Source organism: Microcaecilia unicolor, chromosome 6 (assembly GCF_901765095.1).
Source record: "Microcaecilia unicolor chromosome 6, aMicUni1.1, whole genome shotgun sequence".
NCBI classification, from domain to species: Eukaryota; Metazoa; Chordata; class Amphibia; order Gymnophiona; family Siphonopidae; genus Microcaecilia; species Microcaecilia unicolor.
Window position 1 is genome coordinate 284732292 of NC_044036.1, and position 17859 is coordinate 284750150.

The 17859-nt window shown below is 44.8% G+C and overlaps 1 protein-coding gene across 2 annotated transcripts in view; it reads right to left on the reverse strand.

Annotated features, from left to right (window-relative positions):
• RXRA (retinoid X receptor alpha) overlaps positions 1-7877 on the reverse strand; it is a 257109-nt gene extending 249232 nt beyond the window's left edge. The window contains exon 1 of one of the 2 annotated variants that reach the window (XM_030207681.1): positions 7273-7877. In XM_030207681.1, the coding sequence (XP_030063541.1) occupies positions 7273-7300 (28 nt within the window). In that variant the 5' untranslated portion in view covers positions 7301-7877. The remainder of the gene's footprint in view (positions 1-7272) is intronic. The other variant, XM_030207682.1, reaches the window with a different exon arrangement.
• Between the last annotated feature and the right edge of the window lie 9982 nt (positions 7878-17859).

Sequence of the window (17859 nt, forward strand, 5' to 3'; positions counted from 1 at the left end):
ACCGGGTGTTGGTTTCCATGTCTCACAATCTAAGAGCAAATGAAACAAGCTAAAAAATCATAGTAAAAACCAAGATCACTGGGCTACCTTTTCTTCAATATCTGGACTCTTTCTAGTCACCGGCCTCATGTGCCACCACTGACTGGCAACTCTGAAAATGGCAAACACAGCATCACAAAATGAAGGGGAATGTAGGCTTCAAAGTCTCACTGCCAGGTGCTAACACTGTAGAAGTCTTTTCTGCAATATAATATTTTTAGGAAGCAGGTACATATTTGGTTACTTAGCAAAGCACGCAAGCAGCTTCGGAAAAAGATTGTATAATATGATGATATGGCTTCAGTGAGGTGTTTGTTAGGGATTTTCGTTGGAGGGTGTGGACTATGTTGTGGACTATGAGGTGGGGTGTTACAATATTCAACCCTTCAAGTTTTTTGGAAAACGAGCATTTTATAAATGGAAGGAAAAACATTTCAGAAGGCATACGACACATCAAAAAAAAAGGACTCTTAAGAGGCTTTATACTATCAAACATAAATGGCAAGAGGCGTACTCACTCGCAAATGCGCAGTAGAGACCCTTTCTGACCCGCCCCCGCGTCAATACGTGATGACGGGGGCGTGACAGAGAGGGAACCTGCGCACCTGCGAGTGAGGGAACCACCGTCGCCACCGCTCCCCCCCCCCCAGGGTTGCCGCTACCGCTCCCCCACCCACCCTCCACCCGGCCCGGGTACCTGGCTTCACTATTCAAACCGACAGAACGCAGCACACAGCTCATCTGAGCTGCCGTTGGCCTTCCTTACCTGCCTGTGTCCCGCCCTCGCCGTCGTTACGTCACACAAGGGCGGAACACACGCAGAGAAGAAGGAAGGCCGACGGCAGCTCAGATAGCTGTGTGCTGCGTTCCGCCGGTTTGAATAGTGAAGCCAGGTGCCCGGGTGGAGGGATGGCGGAGGGGACTCCGGGGGGGGGGGGCGGTGACCTAGCCAAGGGGGGGCCTTTCAAACCCCCCCCCCCCTTCCTTTACTAGCCCGTTTTTACGGGCTCAACGGCTAGTAAGTAAGGAAAAGACCACTGACCAGAATTAACAAGGGAACATAACTGACCCAGAAATAAACATACAGGAACACACGGACTGAATATGTGCCCATGGAGTTTGAAACAATCTCTCTGTGCCATTTGCAATAGTGACAGATTATTTTCTGTGCTTTGGGCATGGAGCAGAAAGGTGCACAGTCTTCCCAACTGCTGCTCCAAGGGAACTAACAACAAAATTACAGCACATGAGCCTTGATAGCAAAACTGAAGGAATAATGCAGCCTTTGGGCAAGTAAATCTACAAGGGATTCATCAGCGAAGTGCGTGCCCTCTGCCAAACCAGTCCATGCAAGGTTCCACGTTAGGAGTTGCGGACCGAGAAAGGGATCTGGGTGTCGTCGTTGATAACACACTGAAACCTTCTGCTCAGTGTGCTGCTGCAGCTCGGAAAGCGAATAGAATGTTGGGTATTATTAGGAAAGGTATGGAAAACAGGTGCGAGGATGTTATAATGCCATTGTATCGCTCCATGGTGCGTCCGCACCTTGAGTATTGTGTTCAATTCTGGTCGCCGCATCTCAAGAAAGATATAGTGGAATTGGAAAAGGTGCAGCGAAGGGCGACTAAAATGATAGCGGGGATGGGACGACTTCCCTATGAAGAAAGACTAAGGAGGCTAGGGCTTTTCAGCTTGGAGAAGAGACAGCTAAGGGGAGACATGATAGAGGTATATAAAATAATGAGTGGAGTGGAACAGGTGGATGTGAAGCGTCTGTTCACGCTTTCCAAAAATACTAGGACTAGGGGGCATGTGATGAAACTACAGTGTAGTAAATTTAAAACAAATCAGAGAAAATGTTTCTTCACCCAAAGCATATTTAAACTCTGGAATTCGTTCCCGGAGAACGTGGTGAAGGTGGTTAACTTAGCAGAGTTTAAAAAGGGGTTAGACAGTTTCCTAAAGGACAAGTCCATAAACCACTACCAAAGGGACTTGGGAAAAATCCACAATTCCAGGAATAACATGTATAGAATGTCTGTACGTTTGGGAAGCTTGCCAGGTTCCCTTGGTCTGGATTGGCCGCTGTCTGGGACAGGATGCTGGGCTCGATGGACCCTTGGTCTTTTCCCAATGTGGCATTACCTACGTACTTATGTACTTATGGGCAGAAAACAGAGAATAACCATTTCTCCAAGACTTCAAATTTCCTCTCTCGCTTGGTCAGCGACAAATACTTTCTCCATTATAGAGTGGGCTCCTTGGATAGCACTAGCCCATCGGTGAGAGGAAGCAAGGCTTGCTTTAGCCATGTACATCTACCAACTTGTGTTTCCTGCTGTGCTTGGAGAAACTGGAATTTTTTATTATTATTATTTCATTTCAGAACTAATGTGTTTCTTTCAGTATTCAAGACCAGGAAAGGAAAGGCGACAGCAGCCACTTATCCCAACTCAATGAAGGCAACATGATGAAATGGTGAAGCTGTGCCTCAAACAGCAGCCCCCTCCTCAACCGAAAGACAGGGCAAACACATAAACAGCAGGCAGAAACACACTGCAGGTAAAGCCCCTCAATGTGTCTTTGTGCAATCACTTCTGTCTATATAAAAAAAAACAACAACAATGAAAGACAGAACGGAGAGGAAAGCATTTTTAAGAATAAAAGGCCCAAGAGCTGGTCTCGACGGGCCCCGTTAAACGAGGGCTGGGCCCGTTCGAGTCAGTTCTGCATGGGCATGAGCAATGGGAGGGGGTCAGAGGCCATGGGGGTGACGTGCGAGGAGGGACGCGATGTGAGTGGCCCGTTTAAAAACTGCTCACTCGGTGGGCCTCGTGGGGAGGGCTGCTATTGGTGGTTGCTGGCATTGGGGGGCGGGGCTAAGGGGGAGATTAAAAAGACCCCCTCCGTGGATACGGGTGTTGTCCCGTTCCTCAGAGGCAGTTTGCCCACCCTCCCGCCCTAGCATGGGCTGTGGGGTTGGGAGGAGGAGGTTTGAGAGGCAGTTTTTCTGGTTGTGTTTTTTCTTTTATTCCAGCAGATGGCCTGGGAGTTTTTGTCGCAGCAGCAAAAAGAAGCAATCAAACCCTGAGCTACAGGAGCTATGGCTCATAGGGGCTGAGCCAGGGCATGACAGGCGGGTCGGGCGACCCGGAAGATGTGCGGAGGTCCGCACGGATCAGGGCCCTTGCTGGTAGGGCGGGGCCCTGGGAGTTGCCGACAAATTGCCGCTTTGCTAATTTGGCGAGCGGCGGAAGGGGGGGCGAACTGTTGTTGTTAAGCCTGGACATATGTAGCTCAGGGTAGGGGGGGCACATTGTTTATTCCTGTTTTATTCATGTTAATAAAAGTTATGTATTACATGGTTAATAAAGCAAGCTGCGGCCTATGGTTACCCAACTCCAGTGTCGGAGAGTTATTAGAAGGGGAGGAGCAAGGGCGGCAGGAGGGGGGGTAAGTGGGGTCGAACGGGGTCCCAGCTCCAAGGTTTAAATATATATCTCCAACCTTTGCTTCCCAAAAGCTGCCGTGAACAGGAGAAACCTGTGCTCCTTTCTGAGGCTAAAGTCAGCAAGTCACTTTGTGGAAATTTCAAAGGTCCTCTTTCTTTACAACCTTCTGCCTGCCCATTTCCAGTCCACACATTTCAAATGTGCTTTACAGGTCTAAATATCCGCATTTTAAACCCTAAGCAAAAGAGTCTTTGAAAAGGCTTGCTGTAATTCTCTCACAGCTAGAAATGTTATCTCACAAGATCCTGAGATCTAACAGCTTTTTAAACAAAAAAAAAGGTTATACCAATGGCATATCTAATTATTCAGTGCCAAGCCCATGTGCCACCAGCCCTTCACGGATAACCAGCTGTACACTCATAGAACTACACAACATTTTTGGACATATGATCTAACCACAGATTAGCAAGGTCAGAGTATTAACGCAGGTATGTAAACATTCCAAAAATGACATTTATCTAAGCTGGCTATCATGATCATGAAATTATAACTGTGAAACTCTAGGAAACTTACATATAGTCTGGATTTATACCAGTCAGAGAAGTCAAGACCTACAACATATGGAATGGTTTATACCACTGTAGAGTGCAGTCATTTGAAATGAAATATTTTATGTTGTTTGACATTTCCTATATCTTTTCATACTGTCAAAATGGAACAATAGGAAAAACCTGAAATTTCAGGCTGTTTTTGCTTTTGTCAGTCATGCACAGTATTCCCATGTAGCACACACTAAGCAGAATAAGCTTCAATTCCATCATTATGGGTAGGAAATCACCAACTGAGTTTCCAAAGTCCTGAGATTCATCTTGGTGATTCTACTTCGATCATGAAGAAACACATCATCTCTATTATTAAACCTTGTTTTTATCTCTCTTGGAATATTAGATATTTGCACCCTTCCTTGATGGAAACAGACTCAATTCCTTTAATTCATATTTTAGTAATATCACAATTAGATTATTGCAACTCATTGTATGTGGATTTACGTACAACTGAACTGCAGAGGCTCCAATATACTCAGAACCTGGCAGCAAAACTAAGATGTATGCTGGCTACCAATCTTACCATCAAACACTATTCCCTATGTCCAAAAAAAAGCCCCCTCCTTATCAGTGTTTCCATTAACCTGGTATGTATCCACAGGTAATTTACGATCTACTAGTAAAGCCTAGCTACAAAATTCCAAGAGCGTTGGACCAACGACTCTGAACTCTTGGGTCTTTTTAATGTAAAAGTCCGTTCCTTTGCAATCAGATTCCAAATGAGCTGAAAACCACTGATGATCTCACTGCATTTTATACACACACTGTAAAACTGGCTGTTTTGAGATCACCATTTCTGTAATTTTAACATTCCGTTCTATAATATTATTGTTTTTTTTATTTACTATAAACCACTCCACAGCCTCAGGAAGAGGTGGGTATATAGTTTAAAAAATCAGAAATATTCCAAAATAAAAAATAAACAAACATTGCAAAACATATTTTCTAATGCACACGCTATAAAGCCCCAAATATTTGCTGCAACTGTATTTTCACTAAACATTATTACCATTATAAAACTCTGCTAGGTGCTGCATTAAATAATAGTGGGTAATGTTATGAAACACAAATAGGACCTAAACAAAGAAATGCACTAAATTATGTTATGATTTTTCACACTTTAATAAATGGGATGGAAAAGCGAGTACATGCTAACCAGCTCCCAATACAGGTTATACAGTCTAATAACTCACTAGAAAAGATGTAAATGGCTTAGAAGAAAATCCTACACCTTTCTGAGGCGTTGCTAGTTAGTCTAATAAAAGCGGAATTTATATGGCTAATGATACAAGAATTTAATTTTGGCACAGGATAGGGCACTGAATTTGTCTAACCTCTCGCCTGCCAAGTTCTGCTCTGATTCTAGAAACCAAGGCTTGGCACATAGGGTAAAGAGCCATTTTCAAAAGCAAATCCCCCTGCCCCCCTCCCCCCCAAAACCGATCAGTTTACTATAGACCAACACTAGCTGCAGAGCACAAGTTTAATGCCACTTTTTCAGCACTAGGAAAGTTTTACAACCTGGCCTTGCTGGGTCCCTTTCTCCTTTAGGGTTTTATTTCTGGGGACATTCTTGTTTTATTTGATTTCAGGCTCAATTTGGGAGCAGGGGTGGAAACGGGCACAGGCAAGAAGTCCCAGGATTATTTATGCATCTTTCAGTAAAAACATTTATTTATTTATTTTACACTGCTCCCTGTTATTTTTTTGGTAACAGTTTCACTGTTCCAAATCATACAGGGCTAAAATGGCTTGCATTCTATTTTTCCAGGATTTTTGTTTAATGTACTGTATTTGGGGGTTTTTTTGTAGAAACCGAAAATTTGGTGCAAGTGCAAAATTAATTAGGTACCCTAAATGGTAGCAGTTTGGTCATGATGGGAAAGAGAAGGTGAGTACTGAGTATACTATGACTTATTTTAAACCTGCTCAGACGCTTCCTTGTGAACTTTGCTACGTTTTCAACGCCAAGTAAATGCGCAATTCCGCTTTGAAAACTGCTCCGGAAAAATGATGCGCTTATATTTACACCTGCTTTTGTGACAAGCACAAATTTTGAGGGCTCATTCACATGTACAGGCTTTAATTTTTCTCAACTGCCCACGTAAATGCAAACCCTGACCATCCTCCGCTTACTGCGGGATACGTACATGCAAAGAAAACCAAAACAAAATAAATGCTAATTTTATAAAAAGCCCATTTCTGTACGTACAACCATCGGTTTTCCAGTTAAAATGGTTTTTGAAAAGTGTTCTCTAAATGTAGCTTTCAATTATTTTAAGAATGCATCTGGGTGTTCCGATGGTCCCTTGAAACAAGAACTCAAATGAAAATCTCCACTAGAAGCAAAATATGACTCAAGTCATTAGAAAGCGGTTTAAAATACAGCAGTGGCTTAGTCAAGCCGCACCTTATAAGATCACTTAACCATTAATTTATACACACGCCACCTTTAACCTCAGCAATTACATTTATCTGCGCCAGGCTGCACGCTTGAAAAAAAAGAGAAAGAGGTAATACCCTGCACCAGAAAATGACAGAAAGGAAACGAGACATCTGATCACTACAGCAAAAAAAAAAAAAAAACTAAAAAACGCTGGAAAAATTCCCACAAGCATGCAAAGACTTTAATGGAGCAAAAGGAGAGACGGCGTCTCACGCCCTGCACTTTTCGGATCTAGTCCCTCTGTTCCTCATCTCTTTTTACAACTTCAAGAAACGAGAAACCTTTGCTCTGAAGTCGGAGAAACCTTTGCTGCCCACTTTTCAGACAGGATTTTTTTTTTTGTAATAATTATTTTATGAAATTTATTTCTCTTGACCAGACAGAAACGGAGTCACTTCACTTTTGCCGAGCTCCACTCCTCCCCGCATTCGGGCTGGAAGTGGCAGGCACAAGCTGCCAGCTGTGTTATTAGTGGGGTGGAGGGGAACGCTCCCTGGCACCGATCCGGGGAGGGTAGCTGAAGATGTATGTGCTGCCTCTCCCTGCCCCCGGGATATCGGATGGGAAACGGAGCTGGAGGTCAGGTTTCGCGACATTCACTCCCCCCCCCCCCCCCCCCCACACACACCCCCACCACCACCGAGACCAAATTCCAGCAAAGAACACTAAGATCGGGGGAGACAGGGGCCCGATCCAGGCGGAGAAGCCCTCCGATCACTCTGCTACTCACCCAAGGGTAGGAAATGCTTGGTGTCCATCTCGAGCTAACTCATGCCAAACGGCGGAAGGCTAGCGGGAGCCGTGCGGGGGGCTACGGGGATCGGGCCCGGCTAAGGCCAAGGCAGAGGGAGTTGTTGCAAACTCAGCCAACAATGTAACTAAAGTACTTGTGTGTGTCTGCCTCTGCGCTCCGAGCCAGGGGACCCGGCAGGGGGAGCTCCGACGGCCGACGACAGCAAACCCACACGCAAACATCGGGAGCCCGCAGTATCCCATACGCACACAAGCTATCACAACCCGCACAGACTCGCCACTTTCTGCAGACCTCGTACAGATGTTGATATTCCATCTCCCACAGACACAGCCTCACTGGAATATGCTGGATACGGCATCTTGGCCTCCTGCTAGTTAAGATCTGACCAGAAGATAAGGATGCTGAGAACCTCTCTAATGCAGTGGTGAGGGGAAGGGATTTACGCCCAGCTATCCAACCCCCATTAGGAGATACAATGAGGTTGCAGCCAACTTTAGACACTTGCCTCTGGGTTCTATATATGGCTTGAGTTGGGGGTGCAATTTGTATGCACAAAGTAATTGAATAAAAAGCCAATCAGCGCCAATAATTGGGCAAGAACAAGCAATTATTGCACTAATTGGCAATAATTACAATTTTTGCATGCATCTTTTAGGCATATTCTATTAAAAGGTGTACCTAAATTCTAGTGCATGATCAAACAACAGGATGTGGCCATGGGAGGAGCATGGGCGGGTCAGGGGCATTCCTAAAATTATGCACGTTGTTATAAAATTATGGGGATCTGCGCCTAATTTACGTGTGGGGATTTTCACCAGGTTTTCATTGGTGTAAATGGCCATGCCTAAATATAGTTACAGTTCCTGATGCTAAGTGCTATTCTATAAACTGCACTTAACTGTATGCATGGTTTCTAGAATAGCGTTACGTGCTATTTTTTTCAGTGCTGATTTTTTTTGTAGAATCTAGTCCTTGGAGGGTAATTCTCTAACTAGTTGTCTGGGTTAAAAGGTGCCTATTTGAAGTCTGTTTTATGAAGACACATAGACTCTACATGTCTATAAAATGCCCACATAAATCATGGGTAAAAATAAACCCACTTACATTTTATACACCAGCTGAAGAGCAGAGGTAGATTTACCCCAGTTATATGAAGTACATCCATGCACCGTCCAGCTCTGCCCAGAACTCACATACACCAAACACAAGTACTTTATGCTAGGAGATGCTCACGCTTCTTTTTTGCAGGTTTTGTGCTAACTGCAGCATTTTTCAACTGATGTGCCGCAGCGCCTCCTCAGGTGTGCCGTGAAGAATGGCGTGCCATGACGAACAGCTGACAAGTGCACCATGATGAGCGGTGGGAATCCTGCGTCATATAAGTAGTTCCTGGCAGAGTTCTGACGGGAACGGGGAACTGCAGTAAACTGCGGTAAAGACTACCGCTTTACCGTAGATTTACCACTGGGTTCCAGCCACCCTCTTCCATGTGCTGCATGTCCCTCCTCCCTAATGCACTGCCTCCCACTGATTCCACAGCCAAAGGGATGGTCTTACTGCCCCCCATCCCTGTCCCTATGCATGACATCATCATACGAGGAGGACCATGATTGGCCTCTTCTGCTGCTGCTACACTGCAACCACACAGTTAAATAGCATGCCCCCCAGGGCACACCATTTTGTGGGTTTGAGAGTGGCATGCTGAGTAGCGTGGCGCAACAATTAGTACTGGGTGAGCAAGTATTAGTGTAGGAGTAGGGAGCGAGGAGCAAGGACTCGGAGCGAGTGGAGCAAAGCATTGACAGCGTAGCAGCAGAGTAAGAGCAGAAGGATTCAAAGAGCCAACTTTGGAGACTATAATAAGGCGCCTCCCTCCCTGCCATACCCCCAGCTATGACTTTCAGCTCTCCCTCCATTGCTGGGACTGGCTGCATGCTGCTTCCCTCTCCAGCCATAACTCTGTCCCCTTCTCCACACCCTGGAATGCTTCTCAGTCCCAAGTCTCTCTCCTTCCAGCCCCCCCCTCCCCCCACACACACCATTAACAGTATCTTCCTCTGCTCTCCCTTCCAATGTTTTGCCTGGTGCCCACCAAATTGTCATCCCTCTCCAGCCATGCCAGACTGTCTCTCAAGCCTCTAACCCTCCGCACCCCCCTCCCAAGTTGTAACAGCACCTTCTTCTGCTCTGCCTCCCTTTCTGTGCCTTCCCTCTCTAGACATCTCTGTCCCTTTTTCCAAACAAATGCCAGACTGTCTCTCAAGTCTCTTCCCCTGTGCCCCCTCCCCCTGCCATGTTGTAACAGCACTTGCTTCTACTCTCCCTCCCTGTCTTTTGCCTCCTGCCATACCAAATCCCTCCAAGAGGTAAAAGGCAGAGATGGCTGGAGAGGGAAGGTAGCAGCATGCAAAGATGTTTTCTTTTCATGAGTCTGACCTAAAAATGCCAATGCCATAGCAACACTGGAAAGAAAAACTCCTGTAAACCCTATGCTTCCAGGGGAAAGGTAGGGGAAAATTGATTGTTTAAAAATATAACCAATTCCTTTGAGTCACACTGTAAACCTTCAAGGAATTAGCTATATTCTTAATTTTCCCCTACCTTTCTCCTGGGCATCAAACTTATCCATTCCCAGGAAGCGGCATAGGGCCGCGGGAGACTTTTTGGCCAGTCCTGGTTTGGAATTTACTTCCCAAAGCATTCTAGGATTTGCTTTAAAATTGTTGTTTTTGAATGCATGTTATTTTGGGCTATAAAGATAACACAATGTTTAAAATTTTAATTATTGAACCGTAAACACAATCTTTATACTTGTTTGATAAATGACAATTTTTGTGTCTTGCAAGTGTGTCACGAGGTGAAAAAGGTTGAAAATCACTGGCTAACTGGATACGGCTCCAGTATCAAACAGTCACCATCAGGAGGCAATAATGCTAAAGCCAGTTCTAATCCTCTGCTATCACCCTGCCTTCTATACTCTCTCACTATCTTGTAACCATACACTATTCTTAAGGGTAATTTTCCTTGCGGCCAGCAAAAAGATAATCACTAGTTGGGAATTGCAACAATAAAGCTGAATTCCTGATTTATCCATTTGGGATCTAATACTACATAATCAATTACTGTACTAATTTACATTTTTAGTGACACGTACATATAACCTTTTTTCATATATTAATAACTTTCTCCTATAGTTCATTCAATGTTTGTTGCATGCTGTATTATGTATGTCTGTGTTCATCAATCAGGAATCCCTGGCCCTCCCCCCCCCCCCCCTTCCTCTCAAGTCTGCATCATTACACCTATCATCTGTGCCACCATAAAGTTTATTTCAGATTATTGAGCTCCAGAGGCTGACTTCAAGAAATATTAGGACATTTCAAACCCCTGAAATTAAGAAATCCACTCAGGGCTTGTAGCTACAGTTCTTTCATGGATTGAAATGAAGTCTTTACTCTCTTTCAGTAAGTTCCCTAAAGTGTGTGTCAGTGCTATACTGGGATAAACTGGGAATCATGGTGTGGGCTGGATTTTGAATATGGCTCTTAACCCCACTGTACTGAAATTTACATTGCAACCCCTCAGAGTTGGGACATTGTTCTCAGCTGTGATAGCTGGTGCAGAAAAATAGCTGGAATACTTTTTATTTGTATGGTATCAATGCGATAGTCCCCAAACTCTGCCTTGCTGTGGCTGGACACAGAGGAGGGATTTACAATATTAGTATAACAGACACACTATAAACTGCAATAGCCTGGAGGGACAGAGAATATCCATAGATCTCTGCCAGCCTCAGATGTGATTTAAATATTATATATGAGGTGCGTGTAGCATTCATAATATGATCGCTGTTATTGATAGAGGTCATAAAACAGAGTGCTTTGCACTGAGGAATATGAAAAATAATCTAGCCATTCTCTTAATGTTCTTCCGCGCAGTGCAGTGAATGAAACAGCGCTTCACGGGGTATCTTTTTCTTTTACGGATTGCCCTCGGTGACAGTTATGGCCGATTACTTTGAGGGCTGTATTTTGCACAGCTGATTCAGTCGCTGGCTACAGAGTCTGGCAGTCCACCACCTTCAGGCAGCAAGGCTGAACAAGGCAAAATAAGTTTGGTGTGTGTTTCTCCCTCTCTCTCTCCACCCCCCCCCCCCCCCCCCCACCCATCAGATTCCACCATGATAAAAAGTTCAGGGACGCTGGGGGCACTGGTCCATTCCCCCTCCAGTCACACGCTTCACCACATTAGATTTGCTATTACAGCTTTCATGAGCAGGAGTTGTTGATGGTTTGTGCTTGGTGATAACCTAATCCACCACAGATATTAGTTTTAGTTGACCAAGGAGCTCATTTTCAAAAGAGAAAAACGTCCAAAAAGTGGCATAAATCTGAATTTGGACACAAAAATGGCCAAATTGGTATTTTCAAAACCAATTTTTAGATGTTTTTCTATGAAGTCCATCAGAAGTGCATTCAAATCACAAGGGGTTTTGTCAGGGGTATGTTAAAGGCAGGATCTGGGCGTTCCTAACACTTGGACGTTTTTCAGCCATAATGGAATAAAACAAAACCGTCCTGGACTAAAACTAAGAAGTTTTGAGCTAGACCTCTTTTTATAACAAATAAGGCACAAAAGGTTGCCCTAAATGACCAAATGACCACTGGAGAAAATCAGGGTGACCCCCCAATACCCCCCAGTGGTCACTGACCCCCTCCCACCCCCCACAAATGTGAATACAAATATGATTTAGCAACTTCTATGACAGCCTCAGATGTTAGAGCCAGGTCTATTAGAGCAGCATGCAGGTCCCTGGAGTAGTGTAATGGTCAACGCAGTGCAGTGCACCATAGATTGGGGGACTCTGGTCCCTATCTCCCTCTACCTGTCACATTTGTGAGGGAAACTGTGAGCCCTCCAAAACTCACCAGAAATCCACTGTACCCACATATAGGTGCCCTCCTTCACCCATAAGGGCTATTGTGTACAACTGTGGGCAGTGGGTTTTGGGGGGGGGGGCTCAGCAGACAAGATAAGGGAGTAACGGTGAGATGTGTACCTGGGAACATGGTTTTGAAGTCCACTAGGTTGCCCCATTTATCTCCTGGGATGTCTGGGAGACCAGTCTACTAAAAATGCTGGCCCCTCCTACATCCCAATGGCTTGATTTTCTACATTTTTCTCTTGGGCATTCTTTTTTTTTAAACGGACCAAAAAAACAAAATGTCCAAAGCACAAAACCTTGTTAGAAACAGTATTTTCAAAAACAAAAGAAAGACATTTTTCTTTTTGAGAAATAAACTTCTTTCTTATTCATATTTTGGATGGTTTTTTTTTTTTTTGCAAAATGTCTAAAGCCAGCCTTAGACATCATATCAAAAATGCCCCTCCATGGGTTACAAGGTGTGTGTATCTCAGCATCTGCATATATGTGCCTGTCTGCTAGGGAAATGTCGAAGTCATATGCCATGATACGTAAGAGAGGGAATCCAAAAAAGCACAAAAGCAGAAGTAAGCAGCCAAAAGAAAGCAGAAGGAGCCTTCAAGAGTGGGGGCATCACACTAGCACTTTACTGATAGGACCCGACACGGTCTGTGCCATTAAAACCTGAAAACGAGCAGAAAAACACGAACATTCCTGTTTTTTCAATTGTTGATAATAGTGCATACGTTTTTTTTTTTTTTTTTAATTTGAAAAGTAGTTTTATTGTTCCTAAATACATACACATAATCAGCTAACCGCTGTGCCACAAATAATAATAAAGTGAACTGCAATACAACCAATTGAAAACATATTGACTTTTCTCCCCCCCCCCCCCCCCCTCCCTTCATGGCTGAATACTCTGTACTGTGGTTGCAGTAGTCCATAAACGTTCCAAGTGTGCCCACTCTTCCGCTGCAGGGTCAAATCTACCCCTCCGTCTGTCCATCAGCTGCTCAAGCCCCATTATAGTTCGGAGCCTCGTTTTCCACTCTAGAACCGTAGGGCCCACTCTCTGCTTCCAATGGGCTGCTATTTCCAGTTTCGCAGCTGATAAGCTTAGTCTTTTTAGCCGCTTCTGCCATTTCTTGCCCCTTTTATTTCCCCACCCCAGTAAGCACCACTTAGGTTCTGCAGGAAATTGTGTGTCCAAAATAGAGGTCAGGTACAAAGTTATTTCTTCCCAAAAGGAACGTACTGGAGGGCAAGACCACCACACATGTATAAAACTCCCGATGTCATTATCACATCGCCAGCACCTGTCTGAAGCACCAGCATACATTCGTTTTAGCCTATCTGGCGTATAGTACCATCTGCTTAAAACTTTGAAGGCATTTTCCTTTATCAATACACACACAGATGCCTTTTTTACCTCCATGCATATCCTTTCCCATTCCTTCACATTCAGTTCACAATGCAAATCGCCCTCCCAAGCCTTCATATAAGGTAATTTAGTCAGTGTGCTACCTCTCATATAATTATATAACCTTGAAATGCCTCTCCTCCCCACCTCCAGTGTAACCCAGATGTTTTCTAGGGGTTCCCGTTCCCTCGGGTCTGCACGCAACCACCCCTGTTTGCTCATATAATGTTTGACTTGCAAATATGCATAGTTATCAGACTCCCGCAGGTCAAACTTCCTTCTTAATGTCTCAAATGACCTTAGTGTACCATCTGACATTAAGTCTCGGAATCTCCGCAGGCCTTTTCTATACCATTCATGAAACGTACCCCCCGCTTCTCCAGCTGGGAACTCGACCTCATGAATAATATGAGCCAGTGTTGAGGTTTTAACTCCTTTTTTAAATTTGCGTTTCAGCACATCCCATGTATGTAACAGGTGCCCTATAAATGGGTTGTCCGTTCCCCCCCGGGAGGCGCACATCTTTCCCGATCCCCACAGTCCCCGTTCTAAATTACACCTAGGCTCCAATTGTTGCTCTAACATCACTATTGGTGCCCTGTCCCCCTTGCTCCATTCCGCCACTTGTTTTAATTGTGCTGCTTGATAGTACCATGTAATGTTGGGCATCCCCCTCCCCCCTTCCTCCACTCCGCTCCACATAATTCGCTTAGATAGCCTCGCCCTTTTCTCTCCCCAAGCAAAATTTGACATATCAGATTGTAATCTGTTCAGGGTACCCGAGGGAATTTCCAATGGCAGCGTCTGGAAGAGGAATAGCAACCTAGGAAGTAGGTTCATCTTAATAACTGCTATTCTGCCCCACCATGAAAGCAGCCCATTTTTCCATCTACTTAAATCTGCTCTAAGTTCTCTAATCAAGGGAACATAATTAATTCCATATAAAGACCCAAGATCCCGCGGAAGCCTTATCCCAAGATAGCGAAAGCTCTCTCTGGCTTGCCTAAAGGAGAATCTGGTTAATATTCTCTTCAAATCTTGAGTGTGACCCGTAATACCCAACACCTCGGACTTGTCATAGTTAACTTTAAATCCAGATATTCCCCCAAATGCTCTGAGCTCCATACATATATAATGTAGGGTCTCTTCCGGGCGACTTACATAGAAAAGAATATCATCGGCGAATAATGCCACTTTATGCTCTTGAGCGCCCACCACAATCCCCTCAATGCTGACCGTCTCCCTAATCCTCTGCGCCAGCGGCTCAATTGCCAAAGCAAAGAGCAAGGGCGACAGGGGGCAGCCCTGACGTGTACCACGCTGTATCCGAAACTGATCAGAGTATCCCCCATTGACTTTTATACGAGCTTTTGGTGTTGCATACAGCCCCTTAAGCCATGTCAATACCCCTGGGCCAAACCCCATATGCTCCAACACCTCCCATAAATAATACCACTCCACCCGATCAAAGGCCTTTTCTGCATCTGTTGTTAAGAGTACAAAATCCCCACCTCGACGTTGGGCCTCCCATATTATGTTTAGAGATCTCCGTATATTATCCGCTACTTGCCTATGCGGGACAAAGCCTGATTGATCCTCGTGGATTAATTGGGGCAAATATTTATTAATCCGCTCCGCCATGGCCTTCGCCAATATTTTAATATCTATATTTATAAGAGATATAGGCCTATAGGATGCACACAGTATAGTGCATACGTTTTTGAAGCAGTGTGCCCTATTTGGAAAAAGGGTACAGCCATTCTGAAAGTGTGCACATTGTTTCCCGGACTGCGCTACACACATGAACTATTGCACATGTGTGAATAGCACATGAATGCACAGGCTATTGGAAAAAGTGTGTGCCCTTTTCCCAAATAGGATGCACTTTTTCGAAAGAGTGCACATTATACAAATTTGTTCCTGTGACAAAACAAAATGGCCAGGAAATGATCGAAACAAACATCTCCAGAAATGGCAGGACACAAACAAAGATATAGATTACTGTTGGTTAAATGCCTGACAGCAGTTAGGTGCGAACATTAATAACAGCCATTGACCTAGTGTAATTGCTCACATTTTGAGTTAGGTGCATAACTGTGGACTTATGCTAGTTTTCTGTAATGGCAAGTATGGATGTAATTGCCACTACTGCAATCAGGCTTAGAAAACACATTTTAGGTGTCTGGCTTTAGGGGACCTTTTGAGAATTACCCTCTTGGTGTTCAGTGTATGCTCTTCTAATCTCTTTCAGCCTAGGGATAAGACAAGCTGAATGACCTCAAAGGAGGTACTGCTGTGTGAATAGTTGTGCCGTACGAAGTGGGGCTCACCGATCCATGCTCTATGTGCAGTCCATTAATCCCCATCAGGCAGGTGTAGCTACGGGTGGGCCTGGGTGGGCACAGGCCCACCCAATCTTGGCTGAGGTCCACCCAGCTGCAGCGCCACACTGCCCTCCTCTCTTCCACAGCGTCCCGGCATCTGCACTCCAGTCTCTGAACCACTTCCCTCCCCAGTGTTGGTACATGTGTCCTCTGCACCTGCAGCAATTCATTCTCGTTGCTGGCGCTGGCCTCGTTCCGCCAGACAGGAAACAGACAATGACATTAGCAAGGGTGGGGCATGGCAGATGGAAGCCTGTGGTGCCGGCGCAAGCAACGAGAATAAATTGCTGCAGGCGCCGAGGACGCCTGTACCGTTATCGGGGACGGATGGAGTTCAGAGTACAGGAGCACAGATGTCAGAACGCTGCAGAGGAGAGGGAGAAGATGTGGGATAGGTGAAAAAAAGTCATATGCTCTTTAAAAATATCTCTGGGAAGATATTTGTGGTGTGTGGTGGCGGGGAGGGGCATGTGTACGTGGAAAGGTCCATCCAATTTACCTCTGGGCCCATCCAAAATACTGAGTCTGACTATACCTCTTCCATCAGGGCTCCAATTGTGGCTAGGAAGGAGAGACAGATGACTACTTCTTCTCAGAAAGGAGCTCCTGCACATTTACCCACTGATTCTATAAAGGTTGCCAAAAATTGCACACACAAATTTAGGTGCATTCCTGATTTGTGCACGCAATTTAATAGAATAAAGAGCCAATTAGTGCCAATAATTGGCTTTTTAACAAAAAATTATTGGCACTAATTAGATTTAATTGGGAGCAACATGGGAAAGGAAAATGATTTCCTGCCTTTCTGAGGTTTTTGCAACTACATTCAAGGTGGTTTATGTATATTCAGGTACTTATTTTGTACCAGGGGTAACAAAGGGTTAAGTGACTTGCCCAGAGTCACACGGAGCTGCAGTGGGAATTGAACTCAGTTCCCCAGGATCAAAGTCCACTAGGCTACTCCTCCACACATAAAGTTAGGCTTGGGATCCATGCCTAGAATTCACACACATTCCAAAAAAGAGGGTGTGGAAATGGGAGGGTCATGGGTGTTTCACAGAAGAACGGGGGCGTGCTTTGGAGTTACGTAGGTAATTACAGAATAAAGGTGCTCCGCATATAAATTTAGCATTTGCACATGTTTTTTGTTGGTGCAAACGGCTGTGCCTACATTTATGTGCAACTCTCCGCTTAAGCGTGTTTTCTATAAGCTGCACTGAACTTTAGGTGCTGCATATAGAATGCCATTTATGTGGGTATGATTCTGCACCAAGTGTTTAGGCACCATATATGGAATCTAACCCTTGCCGCTGGCTCTAACTGTTGCATCTGTGAGGTGCTGACGGCAGAATCCAGAGGCTGGGTTGGATCTGAGCATCAGACATTGGTGACTTTTCCATGGCATACCGGATCAGGTTTCATGGCACACTGCTTGGGCAACATTGGCCTAGTGGAAAGGGGAGTAGTAGCCTAGTGATCAGAGTAGTGGGCTGAGAACAGGGAACGTCAGCTCCTTGTGACCGGGGCAAGTCACTTCACCTTCCATCATCTCAGGTACAAACTTGAGGTTAAACTTACTAAAGCGCATTAATGCTGTAAACACACTTTGGGGGTCTTTACTAAGGTACGCTAGTGTTTTTTGCTCATGCTAAAAATCAGTTGGTGCTAAACGCTGAGACACCCACAGTAAATAGGTTTTATAAAATGGGATTTGCTGTAAATAACGCATCTTAGTGCGTGACAGCACACGCTAAACCAGTGGCACCTTTCAAAAAAATCTAGCCCTTCAGTGTTAAGCCCTCTGTAGCAGGGAGCTACCTATTGTACCTGAAATG